At 43.2% G+C, this 25,090-nt stretch overlaps 1 protein-coding gene across 2 annotated transcripts in view; it reads right to left on the bottom strand.

Moving 5' to 3' along the window:
- The window catches only part of Trpm3 (transient receptor potential cation channel, subfamily M, member 3), an 870,412-nt gene that overhangs the window by 88,166 nt on the left and 757,156 nt on the right, over nucleotides 1-25,090 (bottom strand). For both annotated transcript variants that reach the window (NM_001191562.1, NM_001354180.1), the window contains 3 exon segments: nucleotides 7,336-7,386; nucleotides 10,729-10,863; nucleotides 12,091-12,191. In NM_001191562.1, the coding sequence (NP_001178491.1) occupies nucleotides 7,336-7,386; nucleotides 10,729-10,863; nucleotides 12,091-12,191 (287 nt within the window).

The raw sequence follows: 25,090 nt of genomic DNA, 5'->3' as shown, positions 1-25,090 counted from the left end.
CACAAGATCCACCTGCCTCTGCCTCGAAACTGCTGGGATTAAAAGTGCGGGCCATCACCACCCAGCTAGATACGCATTTTAACATTAGGGCACATCTCTAGTCAGAGAGTGGCATTTCTTAAAGACCCAAATGTGGTGAATCTTTTAGTTTTTCTGTCTGTCTGTCTATCTATCTATCTATCTATCTATCTATCTATCTATCTATCTATCTATCATCTATCTATCAATTATCTATCTATGTATCTATGTAGCTACGTATCTATGTATCTATCTATGTATCTATCTATCTATGTATCTATCTATCTATGTATCTATCTATCTATCTATGTATCTATGTATCTATCTATCTATCTAATTATCTGCTGTCTGTCTGTCTGTCTATCAATCAATCATCTATCTATGTTCCAGGAGTGGAACACAGAGACTTGTTCTCATGGATTGTTCAAAAGAGGACTCTTTGAGCCCAAAGAAACTCTTTGCTCTCTTAAGTCAGGAAAGAAGGGCTGCACAGTGAATTCCAGAAGGCCTAGATGCCTGGCTGAATTCAGGAAGCAGAACAGTATCCTCTATCAGTGATGGCCTGTGTCACACGCACTGTGGGGAATTTGGTGACCATGTAGAGGTATGGGCTGTATCCTGCCTACTTCAGTGTGTTGGGCCCCTACGGGCCTCATTGCCTCCTCTGGGCGACTTTTGATGAAAGCCTGAATTTGTGGAACCACTTCTCTCCCACTTAAGGCTCAAGGGACAATGGCACTTCCTAGGGACCTCTAGAGTATGATATGGCAATATCTGATGGTAGGAAAGTAATCTAATTGGTTAAAGGAGGCTTCAAAGGAGTCCGTCATTAAACTTATAGTTTTACATTTTTCCTGAATATTTTTTTTCTTTATATTTCCTATGCCTTTTATAATATGCAGGGTGTGGTTGGTTCCTGGAATTTCTGTTGTTGAAATATATTTCTGTGGAAGAATGAAATTATTGATGTGGTTGGGATCCAGTCTGTGTTAGAGCTTTTTGTGTTATGTTCTCAGTAACAAAATTAAGTAGCTACCCTTTTTAGCACCCCTGGTTGGGATAGCCCCAGCTCACTGGAAAATGTGACCTGAACTGCATGGGCCATGGTGTCTGGAATTCCGTGGCCGTTCTTGGTGTGGAGGTATGGAGGGACAGCCATGTAAGCGTAAGATTTCGCTGCTGTTCCTTTCAATCACCCCAGTGTCCATCTGTCCACTGGGTTCTGCAGTTCCACTTGCTAGGGCTCCAAGTTCATGTTGGGATCTAAAGTGAGCCAGATCTTGACCTTGGTTCACCTTATCTCATTCTGAAGTTTACTTAATTAGCTTAATTTGTCCTTTGAAGAAAGGTCTTTGCCTTCTGTATTTCCTTATGACTGTACTCTGAGACACTTATGGACACTATGGTGAGAAACTCAGGTGTGAGCATCAATTTGAACTCTATGAATCGACACACCAGTGTTATCTTAAAGACAATGCTGAGTGGCATTGACGAGTATTTAAATATATAAAGACTGCCAAGGAAGGTGGTAAACTTTCTCATGTCAGAAGTGTTACCTGATATTGAAACAGACAAGAATTGTGCTATTTTATTTTATTTTATTTTATTTTATTTTATTTTATTTTATTTTATTATGCTTTGGGTTCTATGGGGCAAAGGAAATGGCTTGCATTCTGTTTGACAGCAAGGCAACAATGGCCACCTAACAGAAGCCAGTGAAGATTCCTCACCTCCAGCACTGTCTCCCCGTCCTGCGAGGTGGTACAGGGAGATCTCTCCAGAAGGATGGAGAGAAGCTGTTCTTGTTTGTAACATCACGAGGAAGGCACATTTACTTAAACAGGCTTGAGTATTTGTTTCTGTACCTCTGTGTTTCTTGCTAGAAGACTGGAACAATGGTTCCAGAAAAGGAAAAGGAAAGGGAAAATAGAGTCTACAAATGAAAATGGATGTAATTTAGGCCTCCTGATGTAATTGTGTCCTGAGTAGACTAAAGTGAATGGCAGCCTTGGTGTATGACGAAGCTTATGGCCTTGACTGGCTGTGCTCTGGACACATCAATGTTGAACCATCTGGATGGCTTAGCACAGGACACAATTATTGGACAGAAGGGGATTCTTGTCAAGAAAGGTCGGAGACATGAGTCTCTAGGGCAAACAGCAGTGGGCTAGGCTCTGTTAGCTCAACCCCATGTGACCCTGGATCGCTTTCTGTATCTCACTTTATGCTCTAAAGCCAGGTGACATGGACCATAGCTCCTTAGGTCCCACCTGCCTCTCAAAGCCCAACTGCTAATTGGCACTCACTCAGTTCTTTTATTTTCTATTGCCATTGGGCAGAGACCCCTTTGTGGAGTGTTCAGGGTTGTTGCCCCGGGGATGGTGGTAGTGGTGTGCAGGGCTGGGCGTGGTCAAAGAGCTGGCAGGGATAGATCCGTGTTTTTACTTCATCTGCCCGGAAGGGGACAGAGAGTGGATGGCACCTTGCATGTTTACCCTGTAGTGACAACAGCCTCCAGGAGGAGTCTTCCTTTGCTTTAGATCTTTCCAAATTGGAATTAAAAAAATGACACCAGAGTCATTCTTATTCTGTCTGCTGTTCCTAGGCCTCTCCCTACCCTGTTGGTCATGACTTTGGTAATGGGCAAAGCCTCAAGAAGGATTTCCCATTTCATGCCTGAACAGTACAGGGTAGGTCCCGAGATTCAAATGGTCTAATAGAGAGGGTTGGGAGGCAGGTGGACAACTTGAAGATGTTGTCTTCATGCTATGGATCGTTTCTCAAAGGTAAGATTTAAGTCATGCCATGCTTGAAGTTGTCCTAGAGAGCAGTCCAAGTGCACAGGCTCCAACTGCTCTTCAAAGTGAGCTGTTTTTAGGTGCCAGCTCATGATGGCCGTCAGACTTCAACTGCTTAGGGATGCTGATTCTTTTTTTCCCTCTGAAACGTAAAACAAGCCTTGAGAACAAGGCTTGCTTCCTCTGGGGTGCAGGAAGTCTTAAATGATTGTTGGTTTTCAGGTTCACCAAAGGAGAGTGGGGGCAGGCTTGGAAACTTGGAAAACCAGTTACTAGGTAGGGGTCAGTCTGGGGAGTACTCAGGGGAAGAAAGGGAGTTACCCATGGTTTAGTAGACTGACAAAGTAAAAAAAAATACAAAAAACAGGCAATTGATTATTTTTAAAATAAGAATGTCCCTGTAAATTTACATGAATTTAGCATATGGGCTTATGAAAATCTCCTTTCCTTACCTAAAGTTTCAGAAACCCACCCTTCCTTCCTTCCTTCCTTCCTTCCTTCCTTCCTTCCTTCCTTCCTTCCTTCCTTCCTTCCTTTCTTCCTTCCTCCCTCCCCCTCCCTCCCTCCCTCCCTCCTTTCCTTCCTTCTTTCTTTCCTTCCTTTCTTCCCTCCTTCTCCCTTCCCTATCCCTCTCTTGTATTCAGCAAAACTAGGTCTTAGTTCCTATATAAAGGGAGTTTAAATCATCTTTATTACACCACAGCCTCTATACGATATTCAGATCACCCTCCTCTGGTGGTGAAGGATAGCATAGATAATCTGAAGTATTAGTACGTTTAATTGAAAAAAAAAGAGAGAAACTACTATTTAAAACAACCGGAGCTACAGACTGAGCAGACAGCTACTAAAACGGCAGATTATGTCTTACAGAAGTGCAGACAGACTTGAGCCACTAGTTTAATAGGAAAGCATGAATGTAGTCAATGGATTTATGCATGAAACTACTTCATAGAATTCGGGTGGCTTATATCAGTTCACAGTTCTGGTGGTGGGTGCAGAGCAGCAATTCTTTACCATGTTGCCTCTAGATTGTTTTCTAGATATAATTTGAGATCTTGAGAGTAGCTTGGAAGCATTTCTCATCATTCATTCTGTTGGTTCCAAAGAGTAGCTGGACTTAGAGATGACTTTCTGGTTGCCTGATGGTGGTTGGATAATTATGAAATGTATCCTTGGGTTTGAAGGCATCATTTGCATTTAATTTAAAGACATCTCACTAAATACTATGTTTAAGATCCAGAACTGTACTCTCTCTCTCTCTCTCTCTCTCTCTCTATATATATATATATATATATATATATATATATATATATGGAAAGAGACACTTATACTGATCATTATTTTCTTGAATTTTAAAAATTAAATGTCCTAAAATATTCTTAGCATTTTTAACCTAGATTTTGAGTCTCCTGAGTGACTATGTGGCCTAAATTAGAAACAGTCATAGTTACATGGTACCGTAGGAAAAAATTTGTGTCACTTCTTTGAGGAACATAAAACAAAGAGCCTCATTTTCAGCTCATTTCACCCATGGACACAAACTGTCCACACAGTTTGTTCCTTTGAGGGTGGGAGGCTATTCCTCTCTTCCCTTTAGTAGCCAGACACTCGCCTTATCAGGGAGATGAGTCTTTATTTCTCGTTTCTATTTTTTTTTCCAGAAGAAACTAAACACAGGCTTTGTCTTTACCTTCATGTAACTAGTGGCCTCCTGTCTGAGTAAAAGGTGAGACCTTTTATGAGGCCAGCTCAGGGCTATTCTGGGTGACTTTTAAAGTAATTTCTTCCAGTTCCTAAATCAGCAAGTAAATGAATACTCCCACAACCTTCTTCTTGCTCTATTATTCCTGCTTCCCTTACAGGTCTGCTCTTAGCAAATAGTCCTTCCTCCAATGTTCTCACCACCTCTTTCTTCCTTCCTTCCTTTCTTTCCTTCTTTCTTTCTTTCTTTCTTTCTTTCTTTCTTTCTTTCTTTCTTTCTTTCTTTCTTTCTTTCTTTCTTTTTTTTCCCAGAGCTGAGGACTGAACCCAGGGCCTTGTGCTTGCTAGGCAAGCGCTCTACCACTGAGCTAAATCCCTAACCCCCACCTTTTTCTTTCTTAATAATCTATATTGTTTTCAAGGTATATTCACAGCTAAGAAGCTTTAAAAGGGGAAGAAAGTACCCCAAAGGTACGTCGCATATCTTCTAATAAGACTTGTGATGTGAGCAAACTCAAGAGGCAGCTCAAGGAGTTTCAACTCAAGGATAGAAGTCTTGCAAAGTGGAATTCTATGGAGAAGCTAATATGAGAGATCTTGGTCATTTATACTCAAAGAACTATAACTCCAAAATCCCCTCGAAGATCAGGCAGGACCTTACTGCTGAGAGAGGGGACAGGGAAAGTGGATGAGGCTTGGCTTGGCTGGTGTCTGGGACTCTGGGACCAAAGCACAGACATTTGACCAAAAAGTCCCACATTCTAGCTGGACACAAACTAGTATGAGGTGAGGAGAAGGTATCATATTTTATCATTTTAGAAATGCTCAAAATAATTTATTGAACACAAGTGTCAAAAGCTTATCAAAGAATATGTTGAGTAGATGGGACCCTAATCATCTGCGATTAGGTCCCGGAAAAATTTAAGCCAAGACAAATTAAGCAAAAGGGAGAATGTGTGCAGGAAATGGATTTTTTTCTGAAGGCACAGATGCTACTGTGGCTTGGATTGGGCCAGACTCAGGGGAGCTGGGATCTCAGGAAAGTGGTGAGACACGGGAAAGCTGTGGGAGGGTTGGGTAAGCAAGCTGCACTGGTTCTGCTTCCCTTGATTTCAAGGCTTTGCCCCAGATAGAGACCATCCTTCACTGTGGTTGTGTGGAGATGGAAGAAAGGTTTGTGGTAGCAAGAAAAAACCAACAACCCTGTTTTTAGGGGAATGCTGATTTTGTTTTTGTTCTTGTATCCTTTACTCATTCTTAACAAAGGTCCAGCAGGTTAAAATACTCCAGTTATAAGCAGCTCCCAGAGCCTCTGACATTTTAAGAAAATATCAAAAGTTGCTAACAGTTCACTAAGGGTCAATTCTAGTCGAGACTTCCTATGTGATGATAGGCTTGCCAAGTACTTCTGATTCTTAGTTGAGAGCTAGTCCAGGACTTTCCCTGAGGCCCCGACATATGGAGAAGGAACTTATTTCCTTGTCTAAAACCAGAACCATGCTTGGTAAGGCCAGTAATAACCTGGACCCAGGGCCCTGGGAGATCTGAGGTTTCTAATCTTGGGAAATCCCCCTGCTTCCCGTCCTTGAAGAGCTGCAGTGATCAGCCCAGGTCGCACTTGAAGTATCCTGTGTTCCCTTTGGGTAACATTGCTTGATCAGCTTCTTGCTGACTTTGTCCCACTGTGTGACACTTTTCTACTGACTCTGTCTCATTCCTCTCCACCCCCGGCACTGTATATAAAACACTGGACTTAGTAAGCTTGCTTAGCACATGTAGCTTGTACAAGATCTCCTGATTCTACCTTTTGTAACTTTATTTTCTCACCCTACGGTCCTCCCTTTCAGGAACACGGCCACTGAAGAGCGGCCTGCTGGTCCAGGTCATTTCTTTAAGTATGTCCTTGGGTTCTGATGTATTATTGCAGCATTCCTACAAGGTCGTGGAGGTCTACAATTTCTGCTTTGTTCTTTGGAGTTAAAGGTTCTGAGGCCAAGCTACCTTAAAAGAGACGTTTGGAGTAAAGGAGGAAGCACATGCTAAGGTCAAATGTAACCTTGCCATTTTCAATTTTAAATCGGAATACTATGCGACAATAATAAAGAGATTCTGCTTGAGACAGTTTTTGTGAAGAGTAAATGAGTTCGGGTGCATGGAAAGCCTGTGTAACAACGTGTATCTCATCACTGGTAAGCCTCAGCCAGGTGCTTTTCCTTGATAAAGGATCTGTGATGATGTTAGCATGTTGCCAATCATGGAAAATAGTCGTTACCTCCTTACCCTTCATCCTCCTCCATAAACCGAACAACTCATTGTACATGCCAGCTTTATAAAAAAAATAAATTCAATAGATCGGCATAAAATCTCCTTTGGAAAAATAAAGTGTTAGGAGAATGGAATGCAGGGGGGATTCTCCTTTTCTCAGGTAGTCTAACTATTCTTTATATGAAGGTAGATAGGATGTTGTCAGGAGCCAGCAGTAAAGTATCATGGGAACTGATTGCCCAACAGTAAGGGACCTTTGGAAGGATACAGGTAATGGCATAAATCCACATTGGCATGGGGAAAAGCCTAGACTCTGCTACAGAAAAGCATCACATTCAACAAGAGCATCTAAAACCATGGCGACCGGAGGGAGGACCACAGCGGCACTGTCAGCAGAGGCGTCCAAGCTACAAAGCAGATGCACATACACCACTCTGCAATGAAGGGGGCTGGCAGGGACATGGAGACTGGGCAGCTCATGCAGAACAGAAAGAGTCTATGACAGGAAGCACTCAGGACAGGGCCTCCGACCTGGGGTCTAGAGGATTCTTACCTTTTTGACATCCCTGACCAAGTGGTACAATGTATTTGAGGGCCCATGTCTCTGAAAATGATAAAGAACAATCAAACAGTTTTGCTAGTCAGGGGCTCCAGGTGGTGAGGCAAGAGGAAGCTGGAAGGAAGGGTTCTGGCCAGTGGAGGGCAGCTCTGTGTGCTGGGCCTCGTTCTAGGTGCTCAGTTGTATATGTCTCTTTGAAACCAGGACTGACTGGATTTTTGGATCACAAGCTCTCTAGAAAATCTATCTGACGGTCTAAGTCCAAACTTTGTAAGGCGGATTGTCATCTAATAGATGTCTGGGTCAACTGGTGTAGGAAGAACTAATTTTACAGCAGGAGAAAGCAGAGGGGTTTTGACATACTGCCCTAGAAACTTCTTAATTTTCTTTAGTGTCATTTTCCAAGTTGTCACTGAAAACTTGTCTTCAAAAAACCATTGGCCAGTTTTCTCTGCAAAAGGCCAGAAATGAAATAGAGAATTCTTGTGGACCATGCAGTCCTTATCCAATCTGTTTGATGGCTATTATTGTATGGAAGCAATTACAGAATATACATAAACAAGTGATCTTGGACCCACTTCAATAAAACTTTATTCATGGTCACAGAAAATTAAATTCCATATAATGGTTTTAGGAGAGGGTTTTACTATGTAATCCCAGCAGGCCTCAGAAATCATAACTCTCCTACCTCTGCCTTCTGAATTCTGGGATTACATGCAGCTGCTACTATATCCAACCAGATTTCATACATTTTAATATGTCATAGAAGATTGTATTCCTTTGGTTGTTTCAGACATTAAATATAGAAGAGAGTCATCCACAGCTCCAAGGCTGTACAGAAATGGTGGACTGGCTTTATATTTTGGTGATAATTCCCTGACAACTGACTTGAGGAAAACTCACATGATAGTTGTGGAAAAAGAGGCAAGGGAAAGCTGTATATGTGTGTGTGTGTGTGTGTGTGTGTGTGTGTGTGTGTGTGTGTGTGTATATATATATATATATATATATATATATATAGTAAGCGGCTATGAATAAAGTAAATGACTCATCATTCCCTAGTCTTTCAGGGGTAGGGATGCTAAGGTAAGTACAGAATACCCAGTGAAGTTTGAATTTCAGATGAGCAATGATGCCTCACGCAATACTGGGAATATATAGTCAGCCCTTCATACTCATGATGTCAGTGTCCATGGAGTCCACCAACCGGATCAAAAATATTTGGTGTGTGTGTGGGATTGTGTCTGTATTGAACATGTACAGGTATTTTTCTTATCATGCCTTAGAAGATACAGGCTACTAACTATTTATATGGTGTTTATCTTATATACAGCATTGTATGTGAGAGCACCCAGTCCCTGGTTTAGCCGCTTCCTTATTTAGCTTCCAGAAAGAAGTTACTTTAAAAAATATAGGACAATATGTGCTGGTTCTGTGAACACCAAGGTCATTTAGATGATAAACTAGAACATCTGAAGTCCCCCCATCCCTTTTTGTAGGAATACAAAGATATGAAAAGCTAACCATACCTATGCTAACAACCCTTGCTTCTCTGAAATCCAAATTTTGCTGGTGTACTGTAGCTGTTGGCTAAATCTGGCAGCCTGGTTGGAGGATCTAAAACAGTGGTAATGCTCTGGGGCTGAGGTTCCTGGCCCCAAACCTCGGTGTGCATATAGCCATCTCTGAGATTGCTGTGACTTGATTTTCTCCTCTCTAGAATGGGGATAATAACATTGCTTCATCTGCTAGGTCTATTTGAGAGTTAAATAATGCAATAATTCCTCTTAAAGCTGTTAAAATAGTGCTTAGCATTCAACATTGCTAGATATCATTATTATTATTGTTGGTATTTAGTGTCTTATAATTCTTCTCAACACTGCACTACAGGTGACCACCACCTGTTGATGGGAGCACTGCAGGTGGTCACCACCTGTTGATGGGAGCACTGCAGGTGGCTACCACCTGTTGATGGGAGCACTACAGGTGACCACTGACTGTTGATGAGAGTGATAAGACCTTGGCTTGAAGTCCAGGAGCAGGCTTCTTTGTTTCCTTCTTTTCCAGGCTTTGGAATGACCCTTTGCACCCCCATAACTCTCACTGATTCCTAAGTCATGATGCCCTTTATTCGTTACTGTAAGTCTCAGTGTATTGAGGCAAGACAAGCCTGCAGGGAAAGCAGAAACCTGGGTCTGCTAGCCAACTTACTCCTGCAGTGGTGTTGAGATGAAGCTAGCTGCCATTATCTACTGCCTGACTCTTGTCATGGCCAGTCCATAGCTCTATCCCATTGCACTAAGGGTGCTGGGACAGACACCAGTGTGTAGTCAGTGGGTCGAAAGGCAACCTCTGAAAAGAGTCTTAAGTTTGTCACTGGGTTCTGTCATTGTCATCATTCAGAGATTTAGGACCTTCAACCAGCTACTTCTTAGCCTGTCTAAGCTTTACGCTTTTGTGACTCCACAAAATTCATATTGAGCTTCATACGAGTACATCAGTGGGGGAGGTGAGGCTCTTAGATGACTTGGTCACAAGGGTACCTTCTTTGTAGGTGGAACTGAGGTCTAGACAGAAGAGGGTTCATACTTCCATACTTCCAACCTATCTGCCCTAAGAGGACAGTGTTTGTCCCTCGCAGTGAACACATTGTGGAAAGATAAAATGGCTCTCATTATATAATGGACCTACTGGCACCTCGATCTTGGGCTTCCAGCCTCCAGAACGGGGAGAAAAAAATATATGTTCTTCATAAATTACCCAGCCTCAGGTATTCTGTTGTAACTGCACAAATAGACTAAGACCGCCTCAGTTTTCTCATCTGCGAAATGGTAAAAAACAACATCAGTTCTTCAAATGTGCTTGGCTTTTTTTAGTGACTGCCACTGCAAAGAACAGCTACTACCACAAAGCGCTTTTGGATGACACCGGGGTATTTTATACTCAGGGTGCGAGCGTGGGGCGGGGGGTGAACTCGATAGCTCTGAGGGTAACTCAATGATACAGGCTACTTAATGTCATTTGATGGTCAGTGCTAAACCAACCCTCCTTGTAATATTTGTCTCCAACCCCCCACCCCACGGGCTTACAAAGTGCGTGTGTTCTGATTGACAGAGGCTTGCCTGTGGTTTTGAGTTATAATCTGAGAACAATGCCCTATGGCGATCATGACGCCTTTTGCCTAAGATGCGGACAACTGAGCAGTTAGAACAAGTGAGTTCTTGGTGTCTGTAGTCTATCCAGGTGTAAGGGAGTGCATGTGAGGAATGATGCATGCATCACGGGAGAGACAGGAAGAGAATCACAGGCATGGGGGTGGGGCAGGCGGGAGTAGGGAAACAAACAGAAGAGACAGAGAAACGGGAAGGCATCTTAGCTTGGCCCTACCGTATTGTACAGTTCCTCTAGTCTGGAGATGGTGAGAAAACGGTGCATGCTTACTCCGTTTTCTATGAGTAATTTCACAAAGTCCACTCTGTCCAGGACTAGGGCATCCAGCATGGCTTGCTCCAGGGACCCTACCTGCAATTCAAGATATCCACTTAGCATGCTTACATCAGAGAAGTGCAATTCCTTCGTGCTCACCCAGAAGGCTCAAAGCAGATTGGTGATATCTGCAAGTCTCTAGATTTACCAGAAAGATTCAACACAACGATGCCAGGGGCCACTGCGGGTCCTGGAGGCACGGGTCTTAGGAAACTGAAGTCAAGGACTCCAGATCTAGAAGCTACTTTCTCTCCTAAATCTCTTTCTTGTTCTTGAGCCTCAGGACCCAAAGTCTTGATGGATTCTCTGACTAGTTTTCTGCAGGGTCTGTACAGGTGATGCTAGACACTTTCCTGCCTTCATTTTCTTCTTTCTGAGGCTCTGAATGAGAGTCCTGGCTGATTCCAGGATAGGAACCCAGGTAAACATAGCCGAGGGCCAAACAGGCTTGGTCAGGTGTGTAGGTGTGTAGTAATGATCACTCTGAGGTAGTGTCACATAACTTGAGGACCACATATTTTCTGGGTGGAGCACTGGACTGGCTGTGGTTTGTATACTTATCATCTTCTCTCATTTTTTCACAGTCCAGATTCCTTGAATCTTATAAGGACAGGCGCTCAGTGGTGGCTAGAGCTCCTGGGGATGGAAGGTTCAGAGTCTTACTTCCAAGTTGCTGCTGGGCTGCCACCTGTGGATGCGTGCGCACATCACCCAATGGCCTATTTCCCAAGTTCGGATTTTTGGCAGCCAAGTGACAGGGAAAAAAAGGCCATGGGCAGTTATATAAAGCTTTGGTTCAATTGTGCTGGGATTGGTCAGACCTGTGCTTAGCCACCAGGACCAGATGGTACCTGTACACAGAAGCCTGGCCCATTAGCAAACCAGCAGGAACGCGCCACTATTTGGTGGCAGCAGATTCCTCCTTCTGCTCGCTTAAAAGACAACCAGAGACATGCGCATACCCTCTCTCTTTTAAAAAATTCAACTTTATATTTTATCTGTATTTTTAAAGATGGAATAAAAAGACAGGCTATGTGTCCAAAAATTGCTAAGAGCCAGGGAACCTTTGGTGGTGAGCTTAGCAATATCTTCCACTAGGTGGCAGCATATTCCCAGACACGAGACCGGTGCCCAGCCACATGCTGTGCTAACAAAGGTAGATTGCCCCAACCCCACCCAATTTTCTGAGGCACTTTCAAAGGTTCCTTAAACACCCTTGCCAAGCACGTGGGCTTTTCAAGGGTAGCGACGTATATACTCTACCGGCCACTGCTGCCCGTAAATAAAGATCTGGCTGCGAGCGATGTCAACTCTGTTCCAGGCTAATGCTAAGCTCAGCTGGTCTGGGGCGGATGCATTGGCTCCTGTACAAAGTGGGACAAAAAAAAAAAAAAAAAAAAAAAAAAAAAAAAAGACGAGAGAAACATAGTAGTTAGTTATGTCAGGAAGACCCTTCAGTCACCCTTTCATCGAGTCCTCTTCTCCAGGTGCAAACTAAGGTGCCGTGTGACTCCATTCCACTAGTGACATTTTTTTGGGTGTGTGTGTGTGTCGGATCTTCTTTGCCACCGTGTTTTCCTGTGCACTGTAGATTTATTTTATCTATCATCTATCTATCTATCTATCTATCTATCTATCTATCTATCTATCTATCTATCTATCTATCTATCTATCTATCCTATTTTTAAGACAGGGTTTCAGTATGTAGTCCAAGCTGGCCTTAAACTCATGGGGTACTCATGGCTTGGCTTCCTTGATATTGGGAGGTGTCACCATGCCTGACACCGATTGCATTTCAATACCCAATAGCCAAGTGTGACTAGAAGCACCTATGACATTTCTGTCTCTACAGAAGGTTCTGCTGCAATAGGCAGTCTAGACACAGCATGCTGTCCACACATGCAGATCCTCAGCAGCTGCTTGTGTAGCTGAGAACAGGTGCAGCCTAGAAGGTAGTGGGAATATCTTGCATCCTCTGTTGCCCATCTTGTGGCTGGGTGAGACAGGACCTCTGTAAGCCACTGTTCTGTCAGCTAGGAAATGAGAACAGTAAAAATTATCCTATTTTATTCAGTAGAGATGCCTGAGACAGAAATGGAATCATATATGTGAGTTCGCATGCCAACAGGCTTGCCCCCATATTTCATCAACATCCTTGGTGTGTGGAGGAAGAGACCTCGCTGTACACTGGTCCATTTTCACTCTCCTGAATATCCTACTAGCAGGGGAGAGGAGAAAAGAGAAAGCACTCTCTTTTGGCTCAGAGAATTGGAAAAGTGAACATATGTTTGGCAAACTATTAGGAATTTCCATGTGTTGTGCTAAGGAATGTCCCAAGTGATCCTAGACATTGGCTCTGGCTATCTGCACTGGGCAGATGAAGATGCTCAAGTCCAGGTTGGCTAGAGTGACTAGGGAATGGCCACACACCTCCTAACAGAATGGACAGAAGTGTTTATTATGGTGTGGTGACATTCTAGCCAGAGTCAGCCATTGTGAATTCTGACCATCCCCATAGGGTCCTCATCAGGGAAGGTTAGAATCAATACAAGGGCCCACTTCCTGCTGACCACACTAGGCGTGTGAGTGACCCCCCCACATGGCGCCACTTGTCAGCATTATCTGGGGGGTCTTTACACTGTGGCTATGACAGCCCCATACCAATTCTGCTGCCTTGCTAGAAGGAGTTTCTAAAGCCCCCGGATGTTTCCCTTGTGCACGGGAAACTGCAGACCCAGATGCCTCTTTTCATGCATGACTACCCCACGCCTTTTTCTTCTGGACTCTGCACATAGATACTAAGAATGAAGCAAACAGGATTGGGAGGAATCCAAAGCGCTTCTCAAGTAAGCGCGGGGACCTTAGCTCAGTCCCCAAAGGGAAAAAAAGCCAGGCTGGAACAGGGGTGACAGAGACAGGAGGATCCCTGGGGTTTGCTGGCCAGCCAGGCTTGCTGAATTGATGTGCTCCAGGTTCAGTGAGACACTGTCTTAAAATAAGAGAGAGGAATAAGCGAGGACCCCTGGTGTTACACATGAGCACGTGTACACATATATGTACACAGCTATATACACACATGGCCATATACATACATCTATGCATAGCTATATACACACGTGAACATGTACATATATGTGTGCACAGCTATTTACATACACATGGGCATATACATACACATACACAGAGAGAGAGACACAGAGGGGGGAAGAGAGAGAGAGAGAGAGGAGAGAAAGGAGAGAGAGAAAGAGGTGAGAGAGAGGTGAGAGAGGGGAGAGAGGGAGAGAGGGAGAGAGAGGGAGAGGGAGAGGGAGGGGGAGAGGGAGAGAGAGAGAGGGAGAGAGAGAGAGAGAGAGAGAGAGAGAGAGAGAGAGAGAGAGAGAGAGACTATCTTAGGCAAACAGCTGGACATGGTGACTCACTCCATAATCCCAGTACTTGAGAGGTCAGGATAGGAATGTTGCTGTGAGTTCTAGACCAACCTGGGCTATGTGGTAAGATATGTATGCATAGCTATGTACACACATGTATTAATCACCAAACCAACCACCAATGAACTAACCAACCACCTACCCACTCGACCAAAGTGGTTTGTGCAGAGAGTGTCCACCAGCGGATTGCTCTGGCACTTCTCAAGCTTGAGCCTGGGTGTCTAATCCGACATGACCCTGCAGACCCTTTCGGCTCACCTTCACTTTCTGACTCAGGAGTTCCAGGTAGAGCCTAAGGTTTGGCATTCCATTTTTCTTCTTTATGATATAGGAGATTGGACCTAGGAGTAGGCAAGTGCTCCATCCTGAGGTATGTCTCCAGCCCTGAGTCTGTGCATTTCTGAAAGGTTCTCAGGAGACGCTGCTGCCTCCCATGTGGGACTGTCCACTGAGTGACAAGTTTCCTGAGAACTTGTGTTCCCTTCACAGGTCTGACTCCGGAGTCCACAAGTTGATGGTTTTAGTCTAAGATACATTCTTGGAGTGAATTATTTATTATCTGAGATCAACAACAGTGACTTCAAATTCATGCCAAGGTAACCAAGATATGTGAAAGTGTATACCCTAACTTGGAGGGGGAAAAAGTGAAGTTCACAGAAGGTGGCATTTAAGCCATTTCTTATTTTCCTCTTTTAAAGTCTAATTTTATATTTGAGTAGACACAGTAAGTGTATGTTTATGGGTTTTTGCATGACATTTAGACACATGTACACTGTATATATGAATAAGATTAGAATCACTCAGACAGAACATTTGTGTGTGTGTGTGTGTGTGTGTGTGTGTGTGTGTGTGTGTGTATTGAGAGCATGCAATTCCCTCTAGTATCTGTTTTAGAAAATATAGTCAGTTGTAGGCCCTAGTTTTCCTATAGTAGACGACACTTCTCTTACCAGACTGCACCCCTGTACACATTAAACACCCATCTCCACCTTCTATCCCTTTCTTCCCCCACACCACCTATCTTTCTACTTCTATATCAATGTTTAGTTTCCAAATCTAAGAGGAACTTGTAGTATTTGCCTTTCTGTGCTAGATTTTTTTTTAAAAACTTAGCAAAATGTCCTCCAGTTTCATCTCTCTGACTGCAGATGGCATGCTTCCCAGTTTTTTTCTGCTGAATAGTATTACATTTTGTATAAACACACTACATTTTCTTTAGCTGTTCATCTGGTGATGGACATCTGAGTTGAGACCATATTCTGAGTATTGTGAATGGTGCTGCAATAAATACACGAGTCCAAATGTCTCTCTGCTGTCCTGATCCCATTTTCTTCTGACACAGAGCTGGTTATGGGATAGCCACACCACATAGTAGGGCCACATCACACAGTGGGTCTGTTTTCTCTAAAAGTGTTTTTGTAAGATTTATTTATTTTGTCTTATGTGATGAGTGTTTGGCCTGCACCTATGTGTATATACCATGTGCCTGACTTAGAGCCTGCAGAGGTCAGAAGTGGATGTCAGATCCCTTAGAACCTATAGAGGGGTGAGCCACAAGGGTTCTGAACTGTTGAACCATCTTTCAACATCATCTTCACTTTCCTTCCTTCCTTCCTTTCTAATAATGTTTATATCAATTTAATTTTTTTGCTGCAGAGAGAGAGAGAGAGAGAGAGAGAGAGAGAGAGAGAGAGAGAGAGAGACTTTACTTCTTTTCGCTGGTCCGCTGGTTGTTGCTTACATACTGTGATGGTTTAGCCATTCCTGTCATCATTTATGTGTCACAAGTCTGTTCACTACCCAAGTCAATAGCAGCACAAGCCAGAACAAGAGCCCACGGAGAAAGGACTGATTGAGGTCAAGGGAGCTACGGGCCTGAATGTAATTAGGAAAGTGTCAAATAAAAACATGAAGCCAATGAATTTTGGCTTTTCAAAAATTGAAAATACATCAGTCACAAACTGTCCTGGATGACAGTTTGGATCAGTACAAGTGATGAACCACTGTCTTTGCTCAGGACTGTGACAGTTCGAGCACTGAAATTCCTTCATTTAGGGAGATGCCTCAGTCTTGAGTAAAACTGGATGGCGGCTCATACTGCCCTTAATTGGACATACTCTGCAATTTCCTGCAGAAGTTTAATACACGTTTGCCTCAGATGCATCCCTAGAGAGGCTGGTCAATCTGGTTCTAGCATGTTCTAAAAGCTCTCCGTGTGATGTATATGGAAGACAATATAGTGCAGATAACACGCATCCGCTAGTTGGCTCACTTTTCCCTCATGTCTTTCCGCATTCAAACACACTGATTTCATGCCTTATCACATGATAGGCATATGCCAGAATGGACACCAAGTCAAGAAAGACCAAATCCTTTGTCTTCACAGCTTACAATCTGGAGAGGAGAAAAGCTCTAGTGTATTAGACCAGTCATGTGGTTTCCCTGCCCAACACATATTTATTGGGTGCATTTGTTTCCAGGAACTGTTTGGTTCCAGGAACATTTGACGATGCTTGCACAGCATGATAATCATAAGACATGTGCTTACCCTCTTTTTTTTTTTATTAACTTGAGTATTTCTTATATACATTTCGAGTGTTATTCCCTTTCCCGGTTTCCGGGCAAACATCACCCTCCCCCCACCCCTCCCTTATGGGTGTTCCCCTCCCAACCCTCCCCCCATTGCCGCCCTCCCCCCATAGTCTAGTTCACTGGGGGTTCAGTCTTAGCAGGACCCAGGGCTTCCCCTTCCACTGGTGCTCTTACTAGGATATTCATTGCTACCTATGGGGTCAGAGTCCAGGGTCAGTCCATGTATAGTCTTTAGGTATTGGCTTAGTCCCTGGAAGCTCTGGTTGCTTGACATTGTTGTACATATGGGGTCTCGAGCCCCTTCAAGCTCTTCCAGTTCTTTCTCTGATTCCTTCAACGGGGGACCTATTCTCAGTTCAGTGGTTTGCTGCTGGCATTCGCCTCTGTATTTGCTGTATTCTGGCTGTGTCTCTCAGGAGCGATCTACATCCAGCTTCTGTCGGTCTGCACTTCTTTGCTTCATCCATCTTGTCTAATTGGGTGGTGTATATGTATGGGCCACATGTGGGGCAGGCTCTGAATGGGTGTTCCTTCAGTCTCTGTTTTAATCTTTGCCTCTCCCTTCCCTGCCAAGGGTATTCTTTTTCCTCATTTAAAGAAGGAGTGAAGCATTCACATTTTGATCATCCGTCTTGAGTTTCGTTTGTTCTAGGGATCTAGGGTAATTCAAGCATTTGGGCTAATAGCCACTTATCAATGAGTGCATACCATGTATGTCTTTCTGTGATTGGGTTAGCTCACTCAGGATGATATTTTCCAGTTCCAACCATTTGCCTACGAACTTCATAAACTCGTTGTTTTTGATAGCTGAGTAATATTCCATTGTGTAGATGTACCACATTTTCTGTATCCATTCCTCTGTTGAAGGGCAACTGGGTTCTTTCCAGTTTCTGGCTATTATAAATAAGGCTGCAATGAACATAGTGGAGCACGTGTCTTTTTTATATGTTGAGGCATCTTTTGGGTATATGCCCAAGAGAGGTATAGCTGGATCCTCAGGCAGTTCAATGTCCAATTTTCTGAGGAACCTCCAGACTGATTTCCAGAATGGTTGTACCAGTCTGCAACCCCACCAACAATGGAGGAGTGTTCCTCTTTCTCCACATCCTCGCCAGCATCTGCTGTCACCTGAGTTTTTGATCTTAGCCATTCTCACTGGTGTGAGGTGAAATCTCAGGGTTGTTTTGATTTGCATTTCCCTTATGACTAAAGATGTTGAACATTTCTTTAGGTGTTTCTCAGCCATTCAGCATTCCTCAGCTGTGAATTCTTTGTTTAGCTCTGAACCCCATTTTTTAATAGGGTTATTTGTTTCCCTGCGGTTTAACTTCTTGAGTTCTTTGTATATTTTGGATATAAGGCCTCTATCTGTTGTAGGATTGGTAAAGATCTTTTCCCAATCTGTTGGTTGCCGTTTTGTCCTAACCACAGTGTCCTTTGCCGTACAGAAGCTTTGCAGTTTTATGAGATCCCATTTGTCGATTCTTGATCTTAGAGCGTAAGCCATTGGTGTTTTGTTCAGGAAATTTTTTCCAGTGCCCATGTGTTCCAGATGCTTCCCTAGTTTTTCTTCTATTAGTTTGAGTGTGTCTGGTTTGATGTGGAGGTCCTTGATCCACTTGGACTTAAGCTTTGTACAGGGTGATAAACATGGATCGATCTGCATTCTTCTACATGTTGACCTCCAGTTGAACCAGCACCATTTGCTGAAAATGCTATCTTTTTTCCATTGGATGATTTTGGTTCCTTTGTCAAAAATCAAGTGACCATAGGTGTGTGGGTTCATTTCTGGGTCTTCAATTCTATTCCATTGGTCTATCTGTCTGTCTCTGTACCAATACCATGCAGTTTTTATCACTATTGCTCTGTAATACTGCTTGAGTTCAGGGATAGTGATTCCCCCTGAAGTCCTTTTATTGTTGAGGATAGCTTTAGCTATCCTGGGTTTTTTGTTATTCCAGATGAATTTGCAAATTGTTCGGTCTAACTCTTTGAAGAATTGGATTGGTATTTTGATGGGGATTGCATTGAATCTGTAGATTGCTTTTGGTAAAATGGCCATTTTTACTATATTAATCCTGCCAATCCATGAGCATGGGAGATCTTTCCATCTTCTGAGGTCTTCTTCAATTTCTTTCCTCAGTGTCTTGAAGTTCTTATTGTACAGATCTTTTACTTGCTTGGTTAAAGTCACACCGAGGTACTTTATATTATTTGGGTCTATTATGAAGGGTGTCGTTTCCCTAATTTCTTTCTCGGCTTGTTTCTCTTTTGTATAGAGGAAGGCAACTGATTTATTTGAGTTAATCTTATACCCAGCCACTTTGCTGAAGTTGTTTATCAGCTTTAGTAGTTCTCTGGTGGAACTTTTGGGATCACTTAAATATACTATCATATCATCTGCAAATAGTGATATTTTGACCTCTTCTTTTCCCATCTGTATCCCCTTGACCTCCTTTTGTTGTCTGATTGCTCTGGCTAGAACTTCAAGAACTATATTGAATAAGTAGGGAGAGAGTGGGCAGCCTTGTCTAGTCCCTGATTTTAGTGGGATTGCTTCAAGTTTCTCTCCATTTAGTTTAATGTTAGCAACTAGTTTGCTGTATATGGCTTTTACTATGTTTAGGTATGGGCCTTGAATTCCTATTCTTTCCAGGACTTTTATCATGAAGGGGTGTTGAAGTTTGTCAAATGCTTTCTCAGCATCTAATGAAATGATCATGTGGTTCTGTTCTTTCAGTTTGTTTATATAATGGATCACGTTGATGGTTTTCCGTATATTAAACCATCCCTGCATGCCTGGGATGAAGCCTACTTGATCATGGTGGATGATTGTTTTGATGTGCTCTTGAATTCGGTTTGCCAGAATTTTGTTGAGTATTTTTGTGTCTATATTCATAAGGGAAATTGGTCTGAAGTTCTCTTTTTTTGTTGGGTCTTTGTGTGGTTCAGGTATAAGAGTAATTGTGGCTTCATAGAAGGAATTCGGTAGTGCTCCATCTGTTTCAATTTTGTGGAATAGTTTGGATAATATTGGTATGAGGTCTTCTATGAAGGTTTGATAGAATTCTGCACTAAACCCGTCTGGACCTGGGCTCTTTTTGGTTGGGAGATCTTTAATGACTGCTTCTATTTCCTTAGGAGTTATGGGGTTGTTTAACTGGTTTATCTGTTCCTGATTTAACTTCGATACCTGGTATCTGTCTAGGAAATTGTCCATTTCCTGAAGATTTTCAAGTTTTGTTGAATATAGGTTTTTATAGTAAGATCTGATGATTTTTTGAATTTCCTCTGAATCTGTAGTTATGTCTCCCTTTTCATTTCTGATTTTGTTAATTTGGACGCACTCTCTGTGTCCTCTCATTAGTCTGGCTAAGCGTTTATCTATCTTGTTGATTTTCTCAAAGAACCAACTTTTAGTTCTGTTGATTCTTTCTATGTTCCTTTTTGTTTCTACTTGGTTGATTTCAGCTCTGAGTTTGATTATTTCCTGCCTTCTACTCCTCCTGGGTGTATTTGCTTCTTTTTGTTCTAGAGCTTTTAGGTGTGCTGTCAAGCTGCTGACATATGCTCTTTCCTGTTTCTTTCTGCAGGCACTCAGCGCTATGAGTTTTCCTCTTAGCACAGCTTTCATTGTGTCCCATAAGTTTGGGTATGTTGTACCTTCATTTTCATTAAATTCTAAAAAGTTTTTAATTTCTTTCTTTATTTCTTCCTTGACCAGGTTATCATTGAGTAGAGCATTGTTCAATTTCCACGTATATGTGGGCATTCTTCCCTTATTGTTATTGAAGACCAGTTTTAGGCCGTCGTGGTCCGATAGCACGCATGGGATTATTTCTATCTTTCTGTATCTGTTGAGGCCCGTTTCTTGACCAGTTATATGGTCAATTTTGGAGAAAGTACCATGAGGAGCTGAGAAGAAGGTATATCCTTTTGCTTTAGGATAGAATGTTCTATAAATATCCGTTAAGTCCATTTGGCTCATGACTTCTCTTAGTCTGTCGACATCACTGTTTAATTTCTGTTTCCATGATCTGTCCATTGATGAGAGTGGGGTGTTGAAATCTCCCACTATTATTGTGTGAGGTGCAATGTGTGTTTTGAGCTTTAGTAAGGTTTCTTTTACGTATGTAGGTGCCCTTGTATTTGGGGCATAGATATTTAGGATTGAGACTTCATCTTGGTGGATTTTTCCTTTGATGAATATGAAGCGTCCTTCCTTATCTTTTTTGATGACTTTTAGTTGAAAATTGATTTTATTTGATATTAGAATGGCTACTCCAGCTTGCTTCTTCTGACCATTTGCTTGGAAAGTTGTTTTCCAGCCTTTCACTCTGAGGTAGTGTCTGTCTTTGTCTCTGAGGTGTGTTTCCTGTAGGCAGCAGAATGCAGGGTCCTCGTTGCGTATCCAGTTTGTTAATCTATTTCTTTTTATTGGGGAGTTGAGGCCATTGATGTTGAGAGATATTAAGGAATAGTGATTATTGCTTCCCATTATATTCATATTTGGATGTGAGGTTATGTTTGTGTGCTTTCACTCTCTTTGTTTTGTTGCCAAGACGATTAGTTTCTTGCTTCTTCTAGGGTATAGCTTGCCTCCTTATGTTGGGCTTTACCATTTATTATCCTTTGTAGTGCTGGATTTGTAGAAAGATATTGTGTAAATTTGGTTTTGTCATGGAATATCTTGGTCTCTCCATCTATGTTAATTGAGAGTTTTGCAGGATACAGTAACCTGGGCTGGCATTTGTGTTCTCTTAGGGTCTGTATGACATCAGTCCAGGATCTTCTGGCCTTCATAGTTTCTGGCGAGAAGTCTGGTGTGATTCTGATAGGTCTGCCTTTATATGTTACTTGACCTTTTTCCCTTACTGCTTTTAATATTCTTTCTTTATTTTGTGCGTTTGGTGTTTTGACAATTATGTGACGGGAGGTGTTTCTTTTCTGGTCCAATCTATTTGGAGTTCTGTAGGCTTCTTGTATGTCTATGGGTATCTCTTTTTTTAGGTTAGGGAAGTTTTCTTCTATGATTTTGTTGAAGATATTTACTGGTCCTTTGAGCTGGGAGTCTTCACTCTCTTCTATACCTATTATCCTTAGGTTTGATCTTCTCATTGAGTCCTGGATTTCCTGTATGTTTTGGACCAGTAGCTTTTTCCGCTTTACATTATCTTGACAGTTGAGTCAATGATTTCTATGGAATCTTCTGCTCCTGAGATTCTCTCTTCCATCTCTTGTATTCTGTTGGTGAAGCTCGTATCTACAGCTCCTTGTCTCTTCTTTTGGTTTTCTATATCCAGGGTTGTTTCCATGTGTTCTTTCTTGATTGCTTCTATTTCCATTTTTAATTCCTTCAACTGTTTGATTGTGTTTTCCTGGAATTCTTTCAGGGATTTTTGGGATTCTTTCAGGGATTTTTGCAATTCCTCTCTATAGGCTTCTACTTGTTTATTAATGTTTTCCTGTGTTTCCCTAAGGGAGTTCTTCACGTCTTTCTTGAAGTCCTCCAGCATCATGATCAAATATGATTTTGAAACTGGATCTTGCTTTTCTGGTGTGTTTGGATATTCCATGTTTGTTTTGGTGGGAGAATTCGGCTCCGATGGTGCCATGTAGTCTTGGTTTCTGTTACTTGGGTTCCTGCGCTTGCCTCTCGCCATCAGATTATCTCTAGTGTTACTTTGTTCTGCTATTTCTGACAGTGGCTAGACTGTCCCTATAAGCCTGTGTGTCAGGAGTGCTGTAGACCTGTTTTCCTCTCTTTCAGTCAGTTATGGGGACAGAGTGTTCTGCTTTCGGGCGTGTAGTTTTTCCTCTCTACAGGTCTTCAGCTGTTCCTGTGGGCCTGTGTCTTGAGTTCACCAGGCAGCCTTCTTGCAGCAGAAAAGTTGGTCTTACCTGTGGTCCCGAGGCTCAAGTTCGCTCGCGGGGTGCTGCCCACGGGCTCTTTGTGGCGGCAGCAACCAGGAAGACCTGTGCCGCCCCTTCCGGGAGCTTATGCAGCCTCAGGAGTGCCCACCTGACCAGGCGGAGAGGTCTCTTTCCCATGGGGTCTGGGAGCAGAGAGCTGCTGCGGGCCGGGATCCGTGGGCGTGGGACCTCCGGCAAACACAGGACGTGCCCGGTCCTAGATGAACTCTGCCTCTGTGTGTCCCGATTTCACCAGGCAGCCTTCTTGCAACAGACAAGTTGGTCTTACCTGTGGTCCCGAGGCTCACGTTTGCTCGTGGGGTGCTGCCCAGGGGCTCTCTGAGGCAGTAGCAACCAGGAAGACCTGTGCTGCCCCTTCCGGGAGCTTCAGTGCACCAGGGTTCCAGATGGCCTTTGGCGTTTCCCTCTGGCGTCTGAGATGTATGTACAGAGAGCAGTCTCTTCTGGTTTCCCAGGCTTGTCTGCCTCTCTGAAGGTTCAGCTCTCCCTCCCACGGGATTTGGGTGCAGAGGACTGTTTATCCGGTCTGTTTCCTTCAGGTTCCGGCGGTGTCTCCGTGGTTACCCTCTTAATAGAAGTTACAGTGTCCTAATCATGGTGGATCAGTACTCAGAAGACAAACAAACCAGTACACAGTGAACTTTCAGAGTGAGGATTTGTGCTATTGAAGAGCAATGCCACTCCTGGTATCTGTGGCCTGTATCTGTACAAACAAATAACGGTGTCAGCACTGCTCTGGCTTCCCAATACTGCTAGTTGCCATGACAATATTGTACCAAGTAGCTGCTGCAATCCATTGGCACGCTGCCGTCAATAATGAGGGCTGGAGAGGGTGTCTGGGAGTAGCCTTGAAGGCACAAGTATTTGAGTTCTTTGGGCTCTCTGGTTGGCTGCAAATGAAAACTGAGGGTTGGAAAAGGTCCTGAGGAATTGAACTAAGCCTGGATTCCATACGGTCCTGACTTGAGCTCAGGGCACTCATACACCCTGCTTCCAGGACTGATGGGTGTGGGGCCTTAGAACCTCTGAGGAAAGTCTTTGCAAGTCTTTGCAAGATACGGGGTCATGATGATAGTAACAAAGAGAGTGGTAGAGGTAAGAGGGTGAGTAGGGGGAGGTGTGTAAAATCGTCCAGAAGGAGGAAGGGTCAACTTCACTTCCATGATATGGGCACCAATACACATACGTATTAAAGGTCGTCATAGTGGTTTGGTTATTGTCTCTCTGCAGGAGGCTGGTGAGGTTGGAAGTACACAGACCATAATAACATGGAGCTTTAAGGGATGAATCACCAGATGTTCCAGTAGAGACACCATGCACGCAGGCATTGGGCTCCCTTCATCTACTGCTGTATTTAAGAGTTCAGAGCTGTGCACGATGTGTAAAAGGCACTTCACGTCTTAGTCGACTCGATTTGCATTAAAAGACAATGCCATAAAAGTGGCAGCTTACAACGAATATAAATTAGTTTTTGTCAGGCTAGAGGCCTGAAAATCCAAGATCCAAGTGCCACCAGGCTTGATGTCTGGTGAGAGCCCATGGTGCTTGCCCTGTGTTCCAGTACTGGGATAGTCAAAGGGCGGACACAGTGACATTGGCAACTGACATTTCTTTTTTTTTTTTTTTTTGGTTCTTTTTTTGGAGCTGGGGACCAAACCCAGGGCCTTGCGCTTCCTAGGTAAGCGCTCTACCACTGAGCTAAATCCCTAGCCCCACAACTGACATTTCTTAAGGGAACTTCACACGTGCTTCTTCCTGGTGAGATGAGAAAAGAATGGGAAGAACAAGCACTCTCTGTGACAGTGTTAAGGAAAGGTTGTGTGACTACAGATGTTACAGCCACAGTGTGTGCTAAGTCTTTGTTTCTTCAATGTCTTCACCTACTTAATAGGCATTGTATCATCTCACCTCACAGCAGGGGTGGGCACAGTGCAGGAAGATGCAGTTCCATATATGTACATGCATATAGTCTTTTTTGCACATGTGATGATGATGATGATGATGATGATGTGTGTGTGTGTGTATGAATGTGTGCACGCATGCCTGTTAGTATCCGTGAGTGTGAGCATACAAGTATAGGATGAAGGATAGCCTTGAGTGTCGGTCTCCACCTTCCACTTTGTTTGAGACAGGGTCTCTTGTTCTCTGCTGAACACCCCAAGCTCGCTGGCATATGCATTTTCAGACTTCCGGGATTGCAACTGCGCATGCTACCCCACCTGGCTTTACGAGGGACTTAAGGTCAAATCCCCATGTCGACACAAGCAGGTTCTTTCCTGACCTCGTCATCTTCGTAGCCCCAGTAAAAT

The sequence above is a fragment of the Rattus norvegicus genome, chromosome 1 (assembly GCF_021556685.1).
Source record: "Rattus norvegicus strain SHRSP/BbbUtx chromosome 1, alternate assembly SHRSP_T2T, whole genome shotgun sequence".
Lineage (NCBI taxonomy): Eukaryota > Metazoa > Chordata > Mammalia > Rodentia > Muridae > Rattus > Rattus norvegicus.
Note: the sequence above shows the minus strand (reverse complement) of the source record. Positions and strands in the feature narration are given on the sequence as shown.